We start from the raw sequence: 19709 nt of genomic DNA on the forward strand, positions 1-19709 counted from the left end.
AAATTCTCTCTCTCTCTGTCTCTCTCTCTCTTTTAAACTTGAATAGGCACTTTACCCAATATATATAAATGGTAGTAAGAACAAGAAACATGGTCAACATCATAATATTAGGAGACATACAAGCTGAACCCAGTGGCTGGTGGACACATGTAATTCCAGCAGTTTAGGAGGCTGAAACAGGGAGGATTGCAAGTTCGAGGCCAGCCTCAGCAATTTATCGAGGCCCTAAGCAACTTATAGAGACCGATATTGAAAGGCCTGGAGATGTAGTCCAGTAGGTAAGGCTTTCTGGGTTCAATCCTCCATACCAAAAAAAAAAAAAGAAGAAGAAGAAGAAGAAGGAGGGGGGGGAGAGAAAAAAAAGAGATAAAATGAAGTTGCAATGATGTACCTATTTTAGAATGACTAATTTAAGATTGACAATATTATATTAAATGTTGGCTATGCTGAAGAATGACTAGAATTACCACACACTGGTATTGAAAATGTAATTTGAAACATTTTGTTTTTTTGCTCTTTGTTTTGGTGTTGGGGATTGAACCCAGGGGTGCTTAACCACTGAGCCACATCCCCAGCCCTTTTTTTTTTTTTTTTTTTTTTGAGGGCAAGGTTCTGCTAACTTGCTTGGGGGTCCTGGCTAAATTGTGAGGCTGGCCTCGGATTTGCCGTTCTCCTGCCTCAGCCTCTAGAATAAAGCCCGGTTGGAATAGTCATTTTAGAAGGAGGCTTGACAATTTTGTTTTTTCCTTTCAGTGCTGGAGATTAAACCCAAGGCCTGATGCATGCTAAGCAAGGCAGTTTCTTTTTAAATTAAACATGCTTTTATAATCCAGCAACTCCACCCTTAGCTAATTACCTAAGAGAAATTATAACACATATGCACATAAAGACACACAAAGATGTTCATAGAGGCTTTATTTGAATGGACAAAAACTAGAAACAACACAAATATCTATCGAAATAACAAATTTTCTTAAAAAAAAAAAAGAGAAAGAAATAAGTTTACTTTTAGGATCTGAAAAAATATCCTGTTTTTCCTTAGTTTGTAAATTCCAGCATAACAGGTTCTGAGGCTCTTGTTTACTATTGTACCCTCAGTGTCTGGCACAGACCTTGCACGCAATAAATGTTTTGTGAATGAATGAAAGAATGCAAACTTTCACACAGTAATGATTTTGCAGCCACCACACTTCGGAATTTTTTTTTTATTCCCGCATTCCCTCCACCAGGCCCGAGGTGGTTTCGCATCCTGCTCAGCAAGGGAGCATAGGAGGTTCCCGAGGTGGAGGCGAGTTGCGCCAGGATTCCAGGCAGAGCTCGCGGCTGGCCGGGCCGGGGGCCGAAGCCGGAGCGGAGGAATGTGCGCAGCGTTGAGTGCTCTCTGGGTGGCCTCAGAACAAGGTGTGACAGAAGGCGCGGGACCGGTGGACAAACCGGCTGACAGCGCCTGCAGGGCGCACGAAACGGGTGGCAGATGGCGCCCCCGGGTAATGGGCGGCCCTGGGGCCACTGCAGCGCTAGGGACAGCGGGGCGGGCGGAGGACGGCGGGGGCGGGACAGAATAGACGAGAATCCCGAGGAGGTGAGGCTGGGGGGCCGTCCCGCCCCCAAGGGCAGGCCCTGAGCCCCGGCCCCGCCCCGGCCCTCTGGGGTGTGGGCTCCGGCTCCGGCTCCTCGGTGCTCCCGGTGCTAGCGAACCCGCGAGGGCGCCGGCTCCCGCAGCCGGGGTGAGGGGGCCTGGGAGGGGGCGCCGCAGAGGTCCCGGCCCCGGAAATCGGGCGGGGACGGGAATGGGCTGGGGTTGCTGGGCTTTCTGACTCAGCCACACGCCCAGATTTCGGCTTTTCTCTCCCGGGCGGGACCGCGTAACTTCCTCCTTCCCGCCTGGACCCTCTCTCCCTTCTGGTCTGGCCTGGCTGGAGCCCCGCGGGACCTCTTAACCACCCTGGACTCCTTCCCCAGGTTTCTGCGATACCCCAGTTCCTGGCCATCCGGGCCTGTCTGGGTGTTCCCCCGGGACCTGAATAAGGGACGAGGGGCGGGGCTGAAGGGTTCTGGATGAAGGACCTGAGCAGGAAGGGATGGAGGTTACACGAGGGTTGGTGGGTCTAGTCAGATCAATGGGTCTGTAATCAGAGAAAGGTTGGGAGTCAGCCAGAGGTAGATGAGTGGAAAAGATGAGGACCATGGAGCTTAGGATGGGGGCCAGATTCTGAAGGTCACGTCACTTTGCTGAGGCCTCCTCATATTCCTAGGATGACAGCGACCCTGGAGAGCCCCTTCCCTTCTGGGGACGACCTGGACTCCAGCCAGTTACATATGGAGCCGGATGAGGTGGACACTCTGAGGGAGGGAGAGGACCCAGGTACACAGGGAGTATGAGCCTGAGGGAGGGGAGGTCTGGGTGCTGGGGCCTCTTGGATTCTATACCCTTGGCCTTTTTTTTCTTCCCAGCTGACCGAATGCATCCCTTTCTGGCTATCTACGACCTTCAGCCTCTGAAAGTACACCCTTTGGTGTTCGCCCCTGGTGTCCCTGTCACAGCCCAGGTGGTGGGCACTGAAAGATACACCAGTGGATCCAAGGTGGCTGGGCTGGCACCTGGGAGGGCTTAGAGGGAATCCTGGCCAGACTGGGGGACTGGGCCCCAATCAGGGGACATGGATTCAGTTTCTCACACCCCCAGATAGGAACCTGCACTCTATATTCTGTCCGCTTGACTCATGGTGACTTTACATGGACAACGAAGAAGAAGTTCCGTCATTTCCAAGAGTTGCATCGGGACCTCCTGAGACACAAAGTCTTGATGAGTCTTCTACCTCTGGCTCGGTGAGGGGGACCACACTGCTTCCTGTGAAGGGCAAGTGCCCCTTTCCTGTGACAGATATCACTTTTCTGCCTGTTTCACCCCCAGTTGTAACCTTTCTTCTTCCCCCCAACTCTAGCTGCTGAGCCCCCTCCCCTGACCTGGTTACCAGGAAACTTTCTCTGCTCAGCTCTCCCTCTCCATGGTTCTATGCCAATATCTCAGCTGGGCTGAATGCCTAAAATGCCCTTGGCAGCCTTCCCCTTCTCTTGTCTCCATTCCCAGCGTAGGGAGCCTTCCTTCTGCCAGCATCTAGGCCTTCTCCCCTCCTCCAAGACCCCTCCTTCACTGTCTAGGCATCGAGACTTGCAACTCCTACTTGAGCCTCACCCCATCCCTTCCACAGCTTTGCTGTTGCCCATTCTCCAGGCCCAGAGGCAGCTGACAGAGAGATGCCCTCTCTACCCCGAGCAGGTCCTGAGGGCTCCACCAGACATGCAGCCAGCAAACAGGTGCGAGCAGACACGAGGTCCTCTGGAAAGGTATGCAGTGTGCAAAGGTCTCTGGTCTCATCTGTCTCTCTTTCTGCCATCCTTACTTTAGAAGTACCTGGAGAATTACCTCAATCATCTCCTGACCATGTCTTTCTATCGCAACTACCATGCCATGGTAAGGTCCAAAGACTGGATGCCTGGGTCCTTTGAGGTGGAGCAGGATAATTAGACCCCCAGGAGGCAGGGGGTGTTCTAACTCAGAATCACTTAGAGTTTGAGGGGTTGAAAGTCAGGCCTTCCCTCCAAGCTTTTGTTTTCCTCTGCAGACAGAGTTCCTGGAAGTCAGCCAGCTCTCCTTTATCCCGGACCTGGGCTCCAAAGGACTGTGAGTATGTGGACCCCTCACCTAGCCATCTGCACACATCCCTATTCCTGCCTAAGAACAAGGCAGGCAATGCAGGGTAAGCTAGGGTCTGGAGTCCCCACCCAGCATCTCTCTTTTCCTGATGTTCCTGCAGGGAAGGGGTAATCCGGAAGCGGTCTGGTGGTCACCATGTTCCTGGCTTCACCTGTTGTGGCCGAGACCAAGTTTGCTACCGCTGGTCCAAGAGGTGAGGGCTCAGGCTAAGCAGCCAAACAGTGGATACAGGTGAGGAGGGAGATTGGGAGGGCAGGGAAGAAAGCACAGAGCCCTTCCTGCTCCAGGTGGCTGGTGGTGAAAGACTCCTTCCTGTTGTACATGCGCCTGGAGACTGGTGCCATCTCATTTGTTCAGCTCTTTGACCCTGGCTTCGAGGTGCAGGTGGGGAAAAGGAGAACAGAGGCACGGTATGGGGTGCGGATCGATACCTCCCACAGGTAAGAGCTCCCTGGTGTGAGAGTCAACTGGTGAGTGGAGAACAGCCCATGGCCCTGAATTGAGTTTAGCAGAAAACATCACAGGAGAGGAAGGCATTTCTACCCCCACCCTCTGGATCCACTACAGTTTTAAAGCAGGGAACAAGTTCAGCCAGATGCTTGGTATGCTCTTAAAGTCAGGACCAAAGGACATGGGGATTAGTACAAGCCTGGAGGAAGGGCTCCCAATGTAAAAGACGAGGACTGGCATTCATTCATTCATTAATTCAACAAATCTAATTGCCTGATACAATGCTAGTTGCTGAGGACACAACTGTGAGTAAGGTAGGTGTATGCCCTGTGTCTGTGGAGTTATGATTAGGGGCAAGGAAGGAAGTGGGGATAATAACCAGTTCCGGGCACAGAGGTGGAGGCCTGTACGCCCAGCAACTCAGGAAGCTGAAGCAAGAGGATCCCAAATTTGAGACCAGCCTCAGCAACTTAGTGAGGCCCTGTCTCAAAATAAAATATAAAAAAGGTCTGGGGATGTGGCTCAGTGGTAAAGTGCCTCTGGGTTCAGTCCCAGTCCCCCCACCTCCTACCCCCCCTAAAAAAAAAGAAAGGAAAAATAAAGAAAAGTAACAGCCAAAGCTGGGAAGTCTCTGGGCGAGACCATAGGTGGTTCATCTCATTATTTCTGTCCAGGTCCTTGATTCTCAAGTGCAGCAGCTACCGGCAGGCACGGTGGTGGGGCCAGGAGATCACTGAGTTGGCACAGGGCCCAGGCAAAGACTTCCTACAGCTGCACCGGCATGACAGCTATGCCCCACCCAGGCCTGGGACCCTAGCCCGGTGGTGAGACACTGAAATCCCTCTAGCTTGTGTGTGGCTTTCTTGACTCCCTTGGTCTTCTCTGAGTTCTTGACCCTCTCTTTTATCTGCTCTGACATCTTCTGATTCCAATGCCCACTTTGATTCCTCCAATCTCCCAGATTGCTTTAACCACACTGATTGATGCTGCTGACCTCGCCTCCTTCCTAACTGCTGAACTCTTAGGAACTCTTTAATCTCTCTGATTTTGTTTGTTTTCTTTCTATCTTTTATTACTTTCTTTCTTTCTTTTTCTTTTTATACTAGAAATTGAACCTAGGGGTGCTTTACCACTGAGCTATATCCCCAGTCCAATTTATTTTTTATTTTGAGACAAATCTTGCTCAGTTGCTTAGGGCCTCACTAAGTTGCTGAGGCTGGCCTCAAACTTGAGATCCTCCTGCCTCAGCTTTCTGAGTTGCTGGGATTACAGGCCTGAACCCCCACACCCAGCTGAACCCTCTCTGTTTGTGATCTCCTCAAATCTCTCTGATTTATTCCTTCATTTATTAAGCATTTTCTAAGTACTACTATATGCCCATCCAGTGCTGGCAATGATACAGGCTTCTTTGGTTTAGGGAAGTAGGTGATCTAATAATAAAACAATGTGAACTTGCTGTAAGCATGATAGATACAGTGTAAGGAGCACAGAGGGGGAGCATCTGCCCCGGCAATGGAATGTCAGAACCAACTTCCAGAAGGCATAATCCTGAGGTTTGCTTTAGCAAGATAAAGAAAATGGAGAAGGGCAGTCCAGGCAAAGAATGTAGAAATAGCTTGACATGTTTGGGAACCGTGAAGACTGACTATTACTGTAGAGAGGAACAGTCAGAGAAGAGCCTAGGAGTCAGTAGCACCTGATCTTGCAGGGTCAGTGTGCTAAGCCAAGAGGTCAGACTTTACCACAGGCAGAGGGGAGTGGTGGAATGAATTTTTTCTTGGAGGTAGTGTTGAGATTAAAAAAAAAAAAAAATACAAGAACTGGGCTGGGGATGTGGCTCAAGCAGTAGCACGCTCACCTGGCATGCTTGCGGCCCGAGTTCGATCCTCAGCACTACATACAAACAAAGATGTTGTGTCCGCCAATAACTAAAAAATAAATATTAAAAAAAAATTTCTCTCTCTCTTCCTCTCTCTCTCTCTAAAAAAAAAAAAAAAACTAACAATAGATACCACTACATAGCATTTCCTTTGTTCCACAAACTGTTTTATATGCATTAACCTTTGGATCCTCACAACTCTGTGAAGTAGGTGCGGCTGTCTCTCTTTTGTAGATGAGAAAACTGGGGCAAGGAGATGTTAGGTAATTTACCCAAGGTCACACTCTTTGTGCACACTTGAACTGGGACTCAAATGTGGGAAGACGGGGTCAAGACTCTGCTCTTTACCACCATCCTAGACTGTTAGTTTTAAACATCAAGGGCTAGGGCTGGGGTGTAGCTCAGTGGTAGAGTGTTTGCCTAGCATGCATGAGGCACTGGGTTTGATCCTCAGCGCCACATAAAAATAAATAAATAAAGCAAAGGTATTGTGTCCATCTACAACTAAAAAAAAAGTCAAGGGCTAGCCCAGAGCAGTAACATATGCCTTCTGAATTCCAGCCACTTGGGAGGCTAAGGCAGGAGGATCTTGAGTTAAAAGCCAGCTTTGGCAATTTTGCAAGGCGCTAAGCAATTCATTAAGACCCTGTTTCTAAATAAAATACAAAAAGGGCTGGGGATGTGGCTCAGTGATTAAGTACCCATAAATTCAATCCCTGGTACCAAAAAAAAAAAGTCAAGGGCTAGGGATGTAGCTCAATGGTAGAGTACCTTCCTAATACTTTTTTTTTTCCCCCCAAGATCCTGTGTTTGATCCCCAACACTACAAACAAACAAACAAAAAGTCAAAATTCAGTAACACAAAAAATAAAAGAAAGATTAAAACTAAACTCATTGGAGCTGGGGTTGTGACTCAGAAGTACAGCTCTCACTTAGCACACGTGAGGCACTGGGTTCCATCTTCAGCACCACATAAAAATGAAATAAAAATATTGTGTCCACCTACAACTAAAAAATAAATATTAAAAAAAAACCCTCACTCATTACATAACACTCTATCTACTCCTCCTTACTCCTTCCTTAAACCTGTCCCAGCAATCCCATTTCTCTTCCCAGAAATAACCCTGACAGTAGTGGATATTTATCCTCTTAGATCCTTTCCTGCATATTTTTATATGTGCATGCACATATGTTATTTTTTAACATAAATGATATATACATCTTCTTCTTGCAACTCCCCTCCACTTACTACATGTATTAGAAATTAAACATTTGGGTTATTTCCCATTTTCACTCTCATAGACAATATTTCCATAAACACAGTCTTTGCCTAAGCATTTTAGAATATGTATTCCTAGAAAGGGAAGTGTAACTCTGTGGTAAAACATGCAAAACCCTGGGTTAGGATCCCAGCATCACCACAAACAAACAAAAAGGAAAAAGAACATATATTACTAGAACTAAAATTACTATGTATATTTAATGGTATTGAAAAGTGTATGCATATGGGGCTGGGATGTAGCTCAGTGGTAGAATGCTTGCCTAGAATGCATGAGGTCTCAGATTTGATACCTAGTACTACCCCCAAAAAAGTTATTCATTTTAATTTCAGTTTCTTGTTTGCATATCTTTTTCTATGATTAACTATTTTTAAAACATTTTTTTTAGTTATAGATGAACACAATATCTTTACTTTTATTTATTTATTTTTATGTGGTGCTGAGGATCGAACCCAGAGCCTCATGCATGCCAGGCAAGCATCTGCCATTGAGCTACAGCTCCACACCTGATTAACTATTTTAATTTTTTCTGTTCTTTGCCCATTCTTCAGTGTCTTTTTCTTAATCAATTTGCTGGATTTCTTTATGTGTAATATATTAATCCTCCTAGTTTTTAGTCTGTTTCTTTAATTTATTGTATCTTTTATCATTTTTTTTAATGTAGTTCATATTGGCAGATCATACTGGTAAACCCCACTTTGATACCCTCTGACTTTTCTGATAATTCCTGATCTTTGACTTTGCTGTCACCTCTGACTTATGACTGTCCTCCCATCTTCACTCTCCAGAACTTTCTGGCTTCTACCTCCCCTGACCTCCTTGGCTTGGCCTCCCCCCAGGTTCGTGAATGGGGCAGGTTACTTTGCTGCTGTAGCAGATGCCATCCTTCGAGCTCGAGAAGAGATTTTCATCACAGACTGGTGGTGAGTGGGGAAAGACCTATGAGAGAAGGGGTAGGGTAGACCCGTAGCAGATCCGCATACAGGTGAAGCAAAGAGTGGCTGCCTGGCTGGAGCTCAGCTTGCCTCTTACCTACTGCCCTGAATCCTAGGTTGAGTCCTGAGATTTACCTGAAGCGTCCAGCCCATTCAGACGACTGGAGACTGGACATTATGCTCAAGAGGAAGGCGGTAAGGAAAGTGATCAGGCTAGAAAGGAGGAATGGTGGGATTGCATGTGGGTGAAGGTTGATTGGAAGGACAGCAGCAAGGGATAAGATAGGGAATCTGAGACTTCAAGGGAGGGAAATATGCTTGTCCTGGCTCAGTGTCAGTCAGACATCACCTCTTCTCAGTACTGGCAGACTTCGCTCCTGGTACCCATAGCACGTTATTGTTACCTGGGGTGTACATGTATATCTCGTACTGGACTGATAAACAGCATTAGTTCTAGTTCAAAGCACAGCACCTATCATATCAGGGGGCATTTGTAGATGTTGATAGCTGGGAGGAAGGCTACATGGATGATGGAAGGTGACTGGGTAAGTGGATGGATAGATAATGGAAAAGGAGATGAATGGAAGAATATGAGTTGGAAACATGGAGGCATACAGAGTGGGTGGGAAGGGGAATGAATGAGAGATGGTAGATAAGATGATGAGTAGGCTGGGGATATAGCTCAGTTGGTTAAGTGCTTGCCTCACATGCAGAAGGCCCTGGGTTCAATCCCCAGCACCACAGGGGGGAAAAAAAAGATGATGAGTAAATGGTTGAGAAGATGGATAGATAGATAATGAAGGGTAGGTGGATAGATGAGTGGATGAGTAGATAAGTCAGTCGTAAGTTTGCTGCAAGCATTAAGGCAGTGTTGCATGTAGAGCCTCTAGGATCTTCAGGCACAGGGTGGAGGGCCATATAGGAATCCTGAACATGAAGAAGGGAGGGAAGAAAGGGGCCAATCTGGAAGAGGTACAGGTTTTTAATTCCCTTATTCACCACCAGGAGGAGGGTGTCCGTGTGTCTGTACTGCTGTTTAAGGAAGTGGAATTGGCCTTGGGCATCAACAGTGGCTATAGCAAGAGGATGCTGATGCTGTTGCATCCCAATATAAAGGTGACTCTGCCTCAGAGACCCCTCCCACAGAAGGGTCCTCCTCACCACACTTCCCCATCCCCTCTAAGCCCCCTCCCTGGAGGTCTTATCCTTCCATCTTTCCCTCTCCATCTTCTCTTACCTAAATCCACCCTCATGACTCCTTCCTCTACACATGCTCCAGGTGATGCGTCACCCAGACCAAGTGACATTGTGGGCTCATCATGAGAAGCTTCTGGTAGTAGACCAAGTGGTGGCCTTCTTGGGGGGTCTGGACCTTGCCTATGGCCGCTGGGATGATCTACACTATCGACTCACTGACCTTGGAGACTCCTCTGAATCAAGCACCCCACAGGTAATTCTCCCATGGCCTTCCTGAGGTTCCCCCAAACTCAGATAGTCAAAATCCACATGCCTTCCCAGCTCTACCCTTCCCCCTCCAGTCATTCCAAGCATTGCCCACCCTCAATCTTTCTAGAATCCCAAGAACCCACTTTGAGAATACTATAACCCAGTTTTTTTCTCCATTTTCACTAACTAAAAGTGCAGCTGAAGGGGAGGGATGAAGGATCAAACTCTCTTTCATTCTTACTGTCTCTGTCTCTCTCAGCCTATTTCAGTGTTCCTGTCTTCTCTTTGGCCTGGCTCTGTATGGCCCCATGACCTCGCCTTGCCCCGTGTTGCCCCTACAGCCTCCCACCCCATGCCCAGACTCTGCAACCACCCCAGACCTCTCTCACAACCAATTCTTCTGGCTGGGCAAGGACTACAGCAATCTTATCACCAAGGATTGGGTGCAGCTGGACCGGCCTTTTGAAGGTGAGGCTCCCTTCCTGCAAGGCCTCCAAGAGCTGGGAGCAGGGGTAGAAGTTGAGGCTGGGACTGAGAACTGGTTGACATGGTTAAAGATAATGTAGCCTTCCATCTGGTAGCCTCCTCCTGCCCCAGGTATCCCCAAGAGACCAGCCTGACCTCTCCCCTGACTCGCCTGGGGCTCCCAGATTTCATTGACAGGGAGACCACACCACGGATGCCATGGCGGGATGTTGGAGTGGTCATCCATGGCTCAGCTGCCCGAGACCTCGCCCGGCACTTCATCCAGCGCTGGAACTTCACCAAGGTGCTCACTCCTCCAGGGCATCTGTAAGTAGGGAGGGAGAGCCAGGCTTAGCTGCCCACCTCCTGCTAACTCTGCCATCCCTCTACCTCAGACTACCAAGGCCAAGTACAAGATACCCATGTACCCCCACCTGTTGCCCAAGTCCACCAGCACCGCACACCAGCTCCCCTTCACACTCCCTGGGGGACAGTGCACCACTGTGCAGGTGAGGCTCCTGACTTCAGCCAACCCACTCTTCCCCTTACCCTCAGTCCAGTGCCCCACCCATGTTCCCTGTTATGAGAGCTCCCAAGATTCCACCTCCTCTGGGATTAGAAACCACATTATTTTCACTGTGCCATTAGGTCTTGCGGTCTGTGGACCGCTGGTCAGCAGGAACTTTGGAGAACTCTATCCTCAATGCCTACCTGCACACCATCAGGGAGAGCCAGCACTTCCTCTACATTGAGGTCTGACGGGGGTGAGGGTGGAGGAAGATGATGGAAGGGATGTCCCAGGGGAGAGGCTGAGAGTGCAAGTGTGATCCTGGAGGGCTGGTGTGGGTGGGCCTGGACTAGATGGGGAAGTGCAAGACCAAGGCCTGGACTGGGGGGCGGGGAGTGAGGACAGGGCCTGGGACCAGGCTGCTGATATCTCTCTCTGGTCCCTGTCCCAGAATCAGTTCTTCATTAGCTGCTCAGATGGGCGTACGGTTCTGAACAAGGTGGGCGATGAGATTGTGGACAGAATCCTGAAGGCCCACAAGTAAGGTGGACTCAGGATGGTGGGGACAATGGGCATGGTTTAAGCCCAGCCAGAGTGGGTAGGGTTCACTTAAGGGGCGTCACACCTCTGATTCTACCCCTTTCCCCAGGCAGGGACAGTGTTTCAGAGTATACGTGCTTTTGCCCTTGCTCCCTGGCTTCGAGGGTGACATCTCCACGGGTGGAGGTAACTCCATCCAGGCCATTCTGCACTTCACTTACAGGTGACCACAGCCAGGCTCTGCGTCTCATTCTGCCCATGCCCCCTCCTAACTCTGTCTTGACTCCTTCCTGCTAGACCTTTGAGGTCCACCTCTCCTGAAACCTCCCTTCCCCTGCCCAGCCTCCACCTCCCTCACCTTTTTTTTTTTCCTCTCAGGACCCTGTGTCGTGGGGAGTATTCAATCCTGCATCGCCTCAAAGCAGCCAGTGAGTGCTGGGGACTGGGTCAAGCCCCCACCAGACCTCTGGGGAGAGGGACCTTAGGGAGCTGGAGGTCTGGGAGTAAGGAAAGGAGGCTGTCATTCTATTTTTTTTATGGTACTGGGGAGATTGAATCCTAGGGTATTCTACCACTGAAGTATTCCCTAGCTCTTTTTGCTTAATTTCATTCATTTATTCAGTCATTTATTTTGAGGTACCAAGGATTGAACTCAGGGGCACTTGACTACTGAACCACATTCCCAGTCCTATTTCATATTTTACTATTTAGAGACAGGGTCTTACTGAGTTGCTTAGTGCCTCAGTGTTGCTGAGGCTGGCTTTGAACTCACAGTCTTCCTGTCTCAGCCTCCAGAGCCATTAGGATTTCAGGCATGTGCCACTGCACCCAATTTCATTTTATTTTTGAAACAGGGTCTTGCTAAGTTGCCCAGGCTGGCCTTTTGTCTCAGCCCCTCAAATTGCTGGGATTAAGGCCTTTGCCACTGCATGGGGCTTGTCATTCTTCTGTGCTTCTGGAGCTACCCCAGGTGGCCTTTCACTGCCAAGAGAAGTGTACAGATTAGACTCTAGGCAGGGCTTCTGAAATGAGGAGAGAGGTGGGACAGGGCCCCATCTGCACACAGAGGGTACTTCTCACCTCACTCCCCATCCTCTTTTATGTGCAGTGGGGACAGCATGGCGGGACTACATGTCCATCTGTGGGCTCCGCACACACGGAGAGCTGGGTGGGCACCCAGTCTCAGAACTCATCTATATCCACAGCAAGCTGCTCATTGCAGATGACCGGACAGTCATCATTGGTCAGTTTTGGATCTGGGCCCCTAGCATCAATAGGAGGGTGGAGAGAGGCAGAGGGATGACAAGGGATGACAGAGACTGCAGTTGAGGGTCAAGGGAGGTTTTGCCCACAGGCCAGTTTTCTGATAAAGGTGATGGGATATTTGAGGATGCCCCTGGGCCAAGGCAGATGCAGCATGTCCTGCACCTACCACAGGTTCTGCGAACATCAATGACCGGAGCTTGCTGGGGAAGAGAGACAGCGAACTGGCGGTGCTGATTGAGGACACAGAGATGGAGCCATCCCTGATGGATGGGGCAGAATATCAGGCGGGCAGGTTTGCCTTGAGCTTGCGGAAGCACTGCTTCAGGTAGAGCTGGGTGGGGTGCTGCAAGAAGGAGGGGGTGGAGGAGGGGGACTTGCCTTTTGAGTCAGATGTGAGAACTGCCTAGAGCTAGTGTTCAATTTCCCAGGAGGTAGGCTAATCCAGTTTAGGCTATCAGCAAAGTAGGAACACCAAAAAAAGAAAAAAAAATTTAAAAATAGAGACAAATCAATGCTCTGTTGGACTCATTTACTTATTTTACAGTTTAATAGTGCCATCTAGTTTGAAGTACCAGGGTAGAGATACTATAACTTTTCTGATATTCATGTTCTCTAAAGATCATAATTTGGCTGGGGTTGTGGCTCAGTGGTAGAGCTTTTGCACTGGATTTGATTCTCAGCAACACCTATAAATAAATAAATAGAATAAAGGTCCATTGACAACTAAAAAAAAAAAAAATCTTAATTTGGCCCCATCCGGATCTTTTCTTCCATAGTGTGATTCTCGGGGCAAATGCACGGCCAGACCTGGATCTTCGAGACCCTATCTGTGATGACTTCTTCCAGTTGTGGCAAGAGACAGCAGAGAACAATGCCAATATCTATGAGCAGGTGGGAGCTAAGGGGGGGCTAGCCTTGGGGATTTGATGAATTATCTTGCTGAAGGTGGGGCGGAGAGAAACAGTCATTCTCAGAAAGGAGGTGGGGGGGAGGGGGACTTGCCTTTTGAGTAGGGAGCATTTACTATTAGGGGATTTAGTGGCCCCAGTCAACATGGGGGATATTGAGAAGTGGTATGGGGAGTCAAGAGTCTAGGCCAGTTAGCTTAGACTCTTGTGCAAGCGTCTCCAAGTTTAACTGGCTTCCATGCTCTCCTGCCCCCAGATCTTCCGCTGTCTGCCGTCTAATGCCACCCGTTCCCTGCGGACTCTCCGGGAATATGTGACCGTGGAACCTCTGGCCACAGTCAGCCCTTCCTTGGCTAGGTCTGAGCTCAACCTGGTCCAGGGCCACCTGGTTCACTTCCCTCTCAAGTTCTTGGAAGATGAGTCTTTGCTGCCCCCGCTGGGGAGCAAGGAGGGGATGATACCCCTAGAAGTGTGGACATAGCTGAGGCTTCAGACAGGGCGAGGTCACCAGCTGTGGAACTCTACCATGTTTGGTTCTCTGTCCCTAAACCCTGAGGACTGAGGGTGGGTGCCCTTTGAGATCTGAGGAAGCAGGCATCCCTGGAGGGGACTAGAGAAATCATAGAGAACCTTTACTTGAAAAAGTAGTCAAAGAGGCACTCCAAACCTGGTCTGGGGAGGCAGAAGAGGGTCCCTTTGAGGTTCACCCTCCCTGCCTCAGCATTGAAACCACTGCTCCAGAGAAGCATAATTCCTACCAGACGCCTGGAGTCAAGCTTCTTATTCTAGGAGGAGGGGACTCTACCCTGGGCATTCCCCATCTCTCTTTCTTTTGCCCTTGGACCCCCTCCCTACCCCAGGGTCTCTCAGCCCATTGCTGCCAAGATGGAGGGAAGGATAAAACCACTTCTGGCTGCAGCCCCCACTGGGGTCAGGGAGGAAGGCACACTAACTCCCTCCACCAGCCTGCTGACAGACACTAACTTCTTACCAGTTCAATAAGCATTTCATAAATAAAAGTTTAGAAAAGGCATATGCCTCTTTATTGAATGAATTTAGTGCTCGTCTCAGACACCCCCTTCCTGCCTACAAAGGACACCAGTCTCCTACACCTTCTCCCCCATCCCCACTCCTTTCTTCTTCCTGTCTGCATGCATCTCTGTGCTTCTGTCTGTAGCTTCAGAGCACAGTGCTGCTGCTTCAATAGAAGGAAGGGCAACGCAAAACCAAGACACGGAGAACCCTGGAGCTTATACTGCAGCTGCCAATAACAGGGGTGCCCTGAGAAGGGCCTGACAGGCTCCTCTTATTCAAGTAGCAGTACCCAGAGGAGCTTAGTGAAACCCCTTTGCAATGGTTAAGAAGTACATGCTTGAGTCTAGGGGTACAGTTCAGGGGTAGAACTCATGTTTAGCATGCATAAGACCCTGGGTTCAAAGCCCAACACACACACACACACATTCAGTATAGGCTTGGCCAGGTGCAGTGGCTCACACCTGTAGTCTGAATAACTCAGGAAGCTAAAGCAAAAGGATTGCAAGCTTGAGAATGATTCAGCAAGACCCTTTCTCAAAAAATAAAAAGGGCTGGGAATGTAGCTCTGGTGGAGTGCTCCTGGGTTTAATCCCCAGTACCAAAGAGAGGCAGGGCTGAAAGGTCAAGGTCAGGGAAAACTGGATTTATCACTTAGAAGTTATCAAGATACATTAATTCTCTGGGCATCAGTGGTCTGGACATGAAAATGGGAATAATACTTATATGGCCAGCTTGCTATAAAGACTCAGTTGCTGACCTGAATATTAACTGAGTTCCTGCTATCTGCCAGCCACTGTTCTAGACTCATAGAATTAAGTGCAGCAAAGTCCTCACCCTTAAGGCAGGTTGCAGTGCTTCATTGTCCAACATAGTAGCTACTAGCTACATGTGGTATTTCAATTTAAATGAATTAAATCGAGAGAGGGTGGGGGATGTGGCTCAGAGGTAGAGCTCTTGTCTGGCATGCTTAGGACCTTGGTTCGAACCTCAACACCACAAATAAAGAAAGAGAGAGAAGCAAAAAAGAATTCAGTGCTTCACACTTGCCACATTTCAAGTGTTTAATAGCCACTTATTGCTAACAGCCCCCATACTATTCAGTGCAGATATACACCATTTCTAGCACTGCACAAAGTTCTATTGGAAGAAATGCCCAAGAGGAAAGACTAAAACACATAGTGGAGGAAAGAAGATAACACCAAACTGAGGATGGCTACCTCCCAGGAGGGGTACACAAACAGCTTCAATTCAATTAAAGATAAACTCAATTTATCTTTTATACTGAGTAGTGAATACGTAGTTTATGAAACACACTTTATGGACTATACATAAATGTATATATACATACAGTGTGTGTGTGTAAATATATGTGTAATGGGTTTTATACATTTTTTTAAAAATTTTACTAACGTATTTATTTATTTTTTTCTTGGACAGGGGATTGAACCCAGGGTTGCTCTATCACTGAGCTACATCCCCAGTCCTTTTTATTTTTTATTTTGAGACAGGGTCTTGCTGAATTGCCCAGGCTAGACTTGAATTTGTGAACCTCCTGCCTCAACTTTCTGAGTTGCTGGGATTACAGGTGTGGGCTACCATGCCTATTAGATTATATATACACATATATTCATTTTCTTTAAAATGACTTTTTTAATATGTATGAAATATTTCAAAGTTAGAAAAAAGTTGATCACTGGGCCTAGTTTATGCCCTTCCATTCCACCAGTCTCAATCACCAGTATCACAATTGGCCACAAAAGCAGAAAGAAACCAAGCAGAGTAAAGCAAGTTTAATGAGGTTTCCTGCAAGATGGGGATTCAGGGGGGTGATGATGGGAAGAGGACATAAAGTGCCCGCCCCATCCTTTCTTTCTTTTTTTTTTTAATTAATTTTTTTTTTTTTGCAGTATTGGGGATTGAACCCAGGACCTTGTGCATTTTTTTTAATATTTATTTTTTAGTTCTTATTGGACACAACATCTTTGTATGTGGTGCTGAGGATCGAACACAGGCCGCACGCATGCCAGGTGAGCGCGCTACCGCTTGAGCCACATCCCCAGCCCCCCATCCTTTCCTTTGAGTTCAGGTTTCTGGTTCTCTAAAAAAGCCACTGTCAGTGCCTGGATTCAATCCCCAGACCAAAAAAGCCACTTCTGTGCAAGAAATCCCCCTCCCACACAGAGCAATCTCTGGGTACTAATTGGCATTCTATTAATTAGCCTCATTGTTGGTACTAAGTACTTCTTTCCTAAGAAGACAGTACCTCATAATTGTGGAGTGGGGTGGAGGCAGTAGTTGCCCCAGGTAGGGTCAGGGGCTAGATGGGTCTCTACTTAACATTGGCAACTTGACTTTCCTTCCTGAGTCCTCAAATCTTGATTGGAAGCCCTCTAGCAAGTGTTTAAAGGGAATAGTAGGAGAGGGCTTAGAATAAAAATAGTTATATTTGGGAGGTATCAGAGATTGAACCCAGGGGTGCTTAACCACTAAGCCACACACCTCCCCAGCCCTATCTGTTTTTTTGAAACTAGCTCTAAGTTGCTTAGGGCTTGGGAAAGTTGCTAAAGCTGGCTTAGGGGCTGAGGGTGTAGGTCAATTGCAGAGCACCTGCTTGAAACGCCTGACATCCTGGGTTCAATCCCCAGCACCGTTAAGTCTGTAGGCCCAGCATGGAGGAAAAGGTTGGTGGTAGACAACTAGGCCAATACAATATTCATTATTCCTCCAAGGGTTCTATAATTAATCTTTTGTTGTATGTTTGGGTCTGGGGATAGAAGCCATGCTAAACAGATGTTCTACCCCTGAACTATACCCCAGCTAGTTTTTGTTTCTTTTTGTGGTGCTGGGGATTGAACCCAGGGCCTTGTGCATACAAGGCAAGTACTCTACCAAGTGAGTTACATCCCAGCCACCCCAGCTGGTCTTATTTTTATTTTATTATTATTTTAAAAATATTTTTTTAGTTGTAGGTGGACATAAAAATCTTTATTTTTATATGGTGCTGAGGATCCAACCCAGCACCCCACACATGCTAGGCGAGCACTTTACCACTGAGCCACATCCCCAGCCCCTTATTATTTTTTTAAAAGAGGTACTGCTTTCATTTATTTTTCCTTAAGAATTTAACCTTTATTTTATTTATTTGTTTTTGTGTGGTGCTGAGGCTCAACCCCAGTGCCTCACTCATGCTAAGCAAGTGCTCTACCACTGAGCTACAATTCCAGCCTCTATTTATTTATCTATTTATTTATTTATGAGTTGTAGTTGGACACAATACCTTTATTTATTTTTACGTGGTGCTGAGGATCGAACCCAGGGACTCGCACTTGCTAGGCAAGTGCTCTACCATAAACCCAGCCCATCTTATTTTATTTTTGATGATGGGAATCTAACCCCGGGCCTCTTGCATGGCAGGCAAACGCTTTTCTACTAAGCTATATCTCTAGTCCTTGTTGTATTTTTTTTTTTTAAAGAGAGAGTGAGAGAGGGAGAGAGAGAGAGAGAGAGAATTTTAATATTTATTTTTTTTTAGTTTTCGGCGGACACAACATCATTGTTTGTATGTGGTGCTGAGGATCGAACCCGGGCCGCACGCATGCCAGACGAGCGCACTACCTCTTGAGACACATCCCCAGCCCCCTGTTGTATGTTTTGTATTTTAAATTTTCTTGATGCCCGGTCCAGGTCTCCCTCCACCATTAGTTTATCTTTTTGTTTTTATCATAGATAACTTAAAAATATACAAAAGTAGGGAATAGGATAAGGAATCTTCACAGATTCATGTTTACCCATGGATTCCTACTCTAGCTTCAATAATTATCATCTTGGAACCAAGTGTGGTAGCCCAGGCCTCTAATCCCAGCAATTACTCTGAGGCAGAAGTATCGCAAGTTGGAGGTCAGTGTCAGCAAGTTAGGGAGGCCCTTAGCAATTTAGCAAAACCCCATCTCAAAATACAAAATAGTCAGGGGATGTAGCTCAGTGGTAAAGTGCCCCTGGGTTCAATTCCCAGTAAGAACAACAACAAAAAAGTAATTATCAGTTTAGGGCCAAACTTGTTCTTTGTCCTGTTTACCCCCAGATTTCGTTGCCTCTTGAGGATTGGGTGGCCATTTATTCCATCCCTGTGACTTTGATTGATTCATTCATTCATTTACTATCTATTAAACCCTTTATAGTCAGTCACTAGTAAATTTATTGAGGGTCTAGTATATGCTGAGTGCTTTACATTTATAATTGTATTTTATCCTAACGTCTATTATTATCTCTGTTTTACAGATGATTAGAATTGAGCCTCAGAGAGGTAGTGATTTGCTTAAAGTGCTAACTTCAAATTCTATGTATTTTGTAGGGTGTGGTAGAGCGACCCTGAAATCTCAGCTACTTGTGAGGCTGAGCCAGGAAGATATAGCAAATGCCAGGTCAGCCTGGGCAACTTAGACCCTAGCTCAAAATTTTAAAAAAGGGACTGAGTGTAGCTATCAGTGATGAAGCATTCCTGGATTCAATCCCTAATAGGGGTGGGGTGGGGGAAGGGTGGGAGTGAAGAAATCTATACTTATTCATAATATCCAATGATTTTTTTTCTTTTTGTCAATGGAATTTTATTTAAATTATTTATATGCAGTGCTGAGAATGGAACCCAGTGCCTCTCACATGCTAGGCAAGCACTTTACCTCTGAGCTACAACACCAGCCCTATCCATTGATCTTGACCTTGAACTATTATAGTGCCTCTCTGGACAACAGAGGCCTTCATTCAACTTAAGTGTTCGTTTGCTCTAGCAAGTGCCAAGCCCTGTGCACCCAAGACTGATCTTATTCTTACCTTTAAGGAGAGTCAACAGACACCTGCAACTCAAAAGTCTTAAATTTAAAGGGCTTAAGCCAGGTAGCTAAAACAGAAGAGCCAAATTCAGAGTGGGTCAAGAGAGCCTTCAAGAGAGGTGATTTAAACATCTAGATGTGCTAAGGGTCCAGAAAATAGGTCGTTCAACTTTTTTCCAAGGACCTTTCTTTCAAATTTTCCTAAGATTTTTTTTTTTTTTCATTCTGGTTTTGGGGATTGAACCCTGGGGAATTCTGTCACTGTGCTACATACCCAGCTCTTTTTATTTTGAGACAGGGTTTCACTAAATTGCTGAGGCTGGCATCGAACTTGTGATCCTCCTGTCTCAGTCTCTCAAGTAGCTGGGATACAGCCCTGTACTACCCGTCAGACTCCTAAGTGATGTTTATATTAAGGTTGCTGGGGTCCTTCAGAGATAGTATTAGTGTTGG

The 19709-nt window shown here is 47.2% G+C and overlaps 1 protein-coding gene across 1 annotated transcript; it reads left to right on the forward strand.

Annotated features, from left to right (window-relative positions):
* The first annotated feature begins 1670 nt into the window (after window positions 1-1670).
* On the forward strand, window positions 1671-14377 carry Pld2 (phospholipase D2). The gene is made up of 25 exons (XM_026380715.2): window positions 1671-1727; window positions 2256-2365; window positions 2455-2585; window positions 2687-2829; window positions 3213-3318; window positions 3410-3475; window positions 3627-3685; window positions 3819-3911; window positions 4006-4158; window positions 4843-4992; window positions 8167-8250; window positions 8379-8457; window positions 9268-9378; window positions 9542-9712; window positions 10050-10176; window positions 10359-10477; window positions 10569-10682; window positions 10822-10926; window positions 11133-11221; window positions 11331-11444; window positions 11600-11649; window positions 12330-12464; window positions 12659-12812; window positions 13264-13378; window positions 13652-14377. The coding sequence occupies exons 2-25, from the start codon at window positions 2257-2259 to the stop codon at window positions 13874-13876; spliced, it is 2802 nt and encodes a 933-aa protein (XP_026236500.2). The 5' UTR covers window positions 1671-1727; window position 2256; the 3' UTR covers window positions 13877-14377.
* Window positions 14378-19709: the final 5332 nt, after the last annotated feature.

Source organism: Urocitellus parryii, chromosome 7, assembly GCF_045843805.1.
Source record: "Urocitellus parryii isolate mUroPar1 chromosome 7, mUroPar1.hap1, whole genome shotgun sequence".
NCBI classification, from domain to species: Eukaryota; Metazoa; Chordata; class Mammalia; order Rodentia; family Sciuridae; genus Urocitellus; species Urocitellus parryii.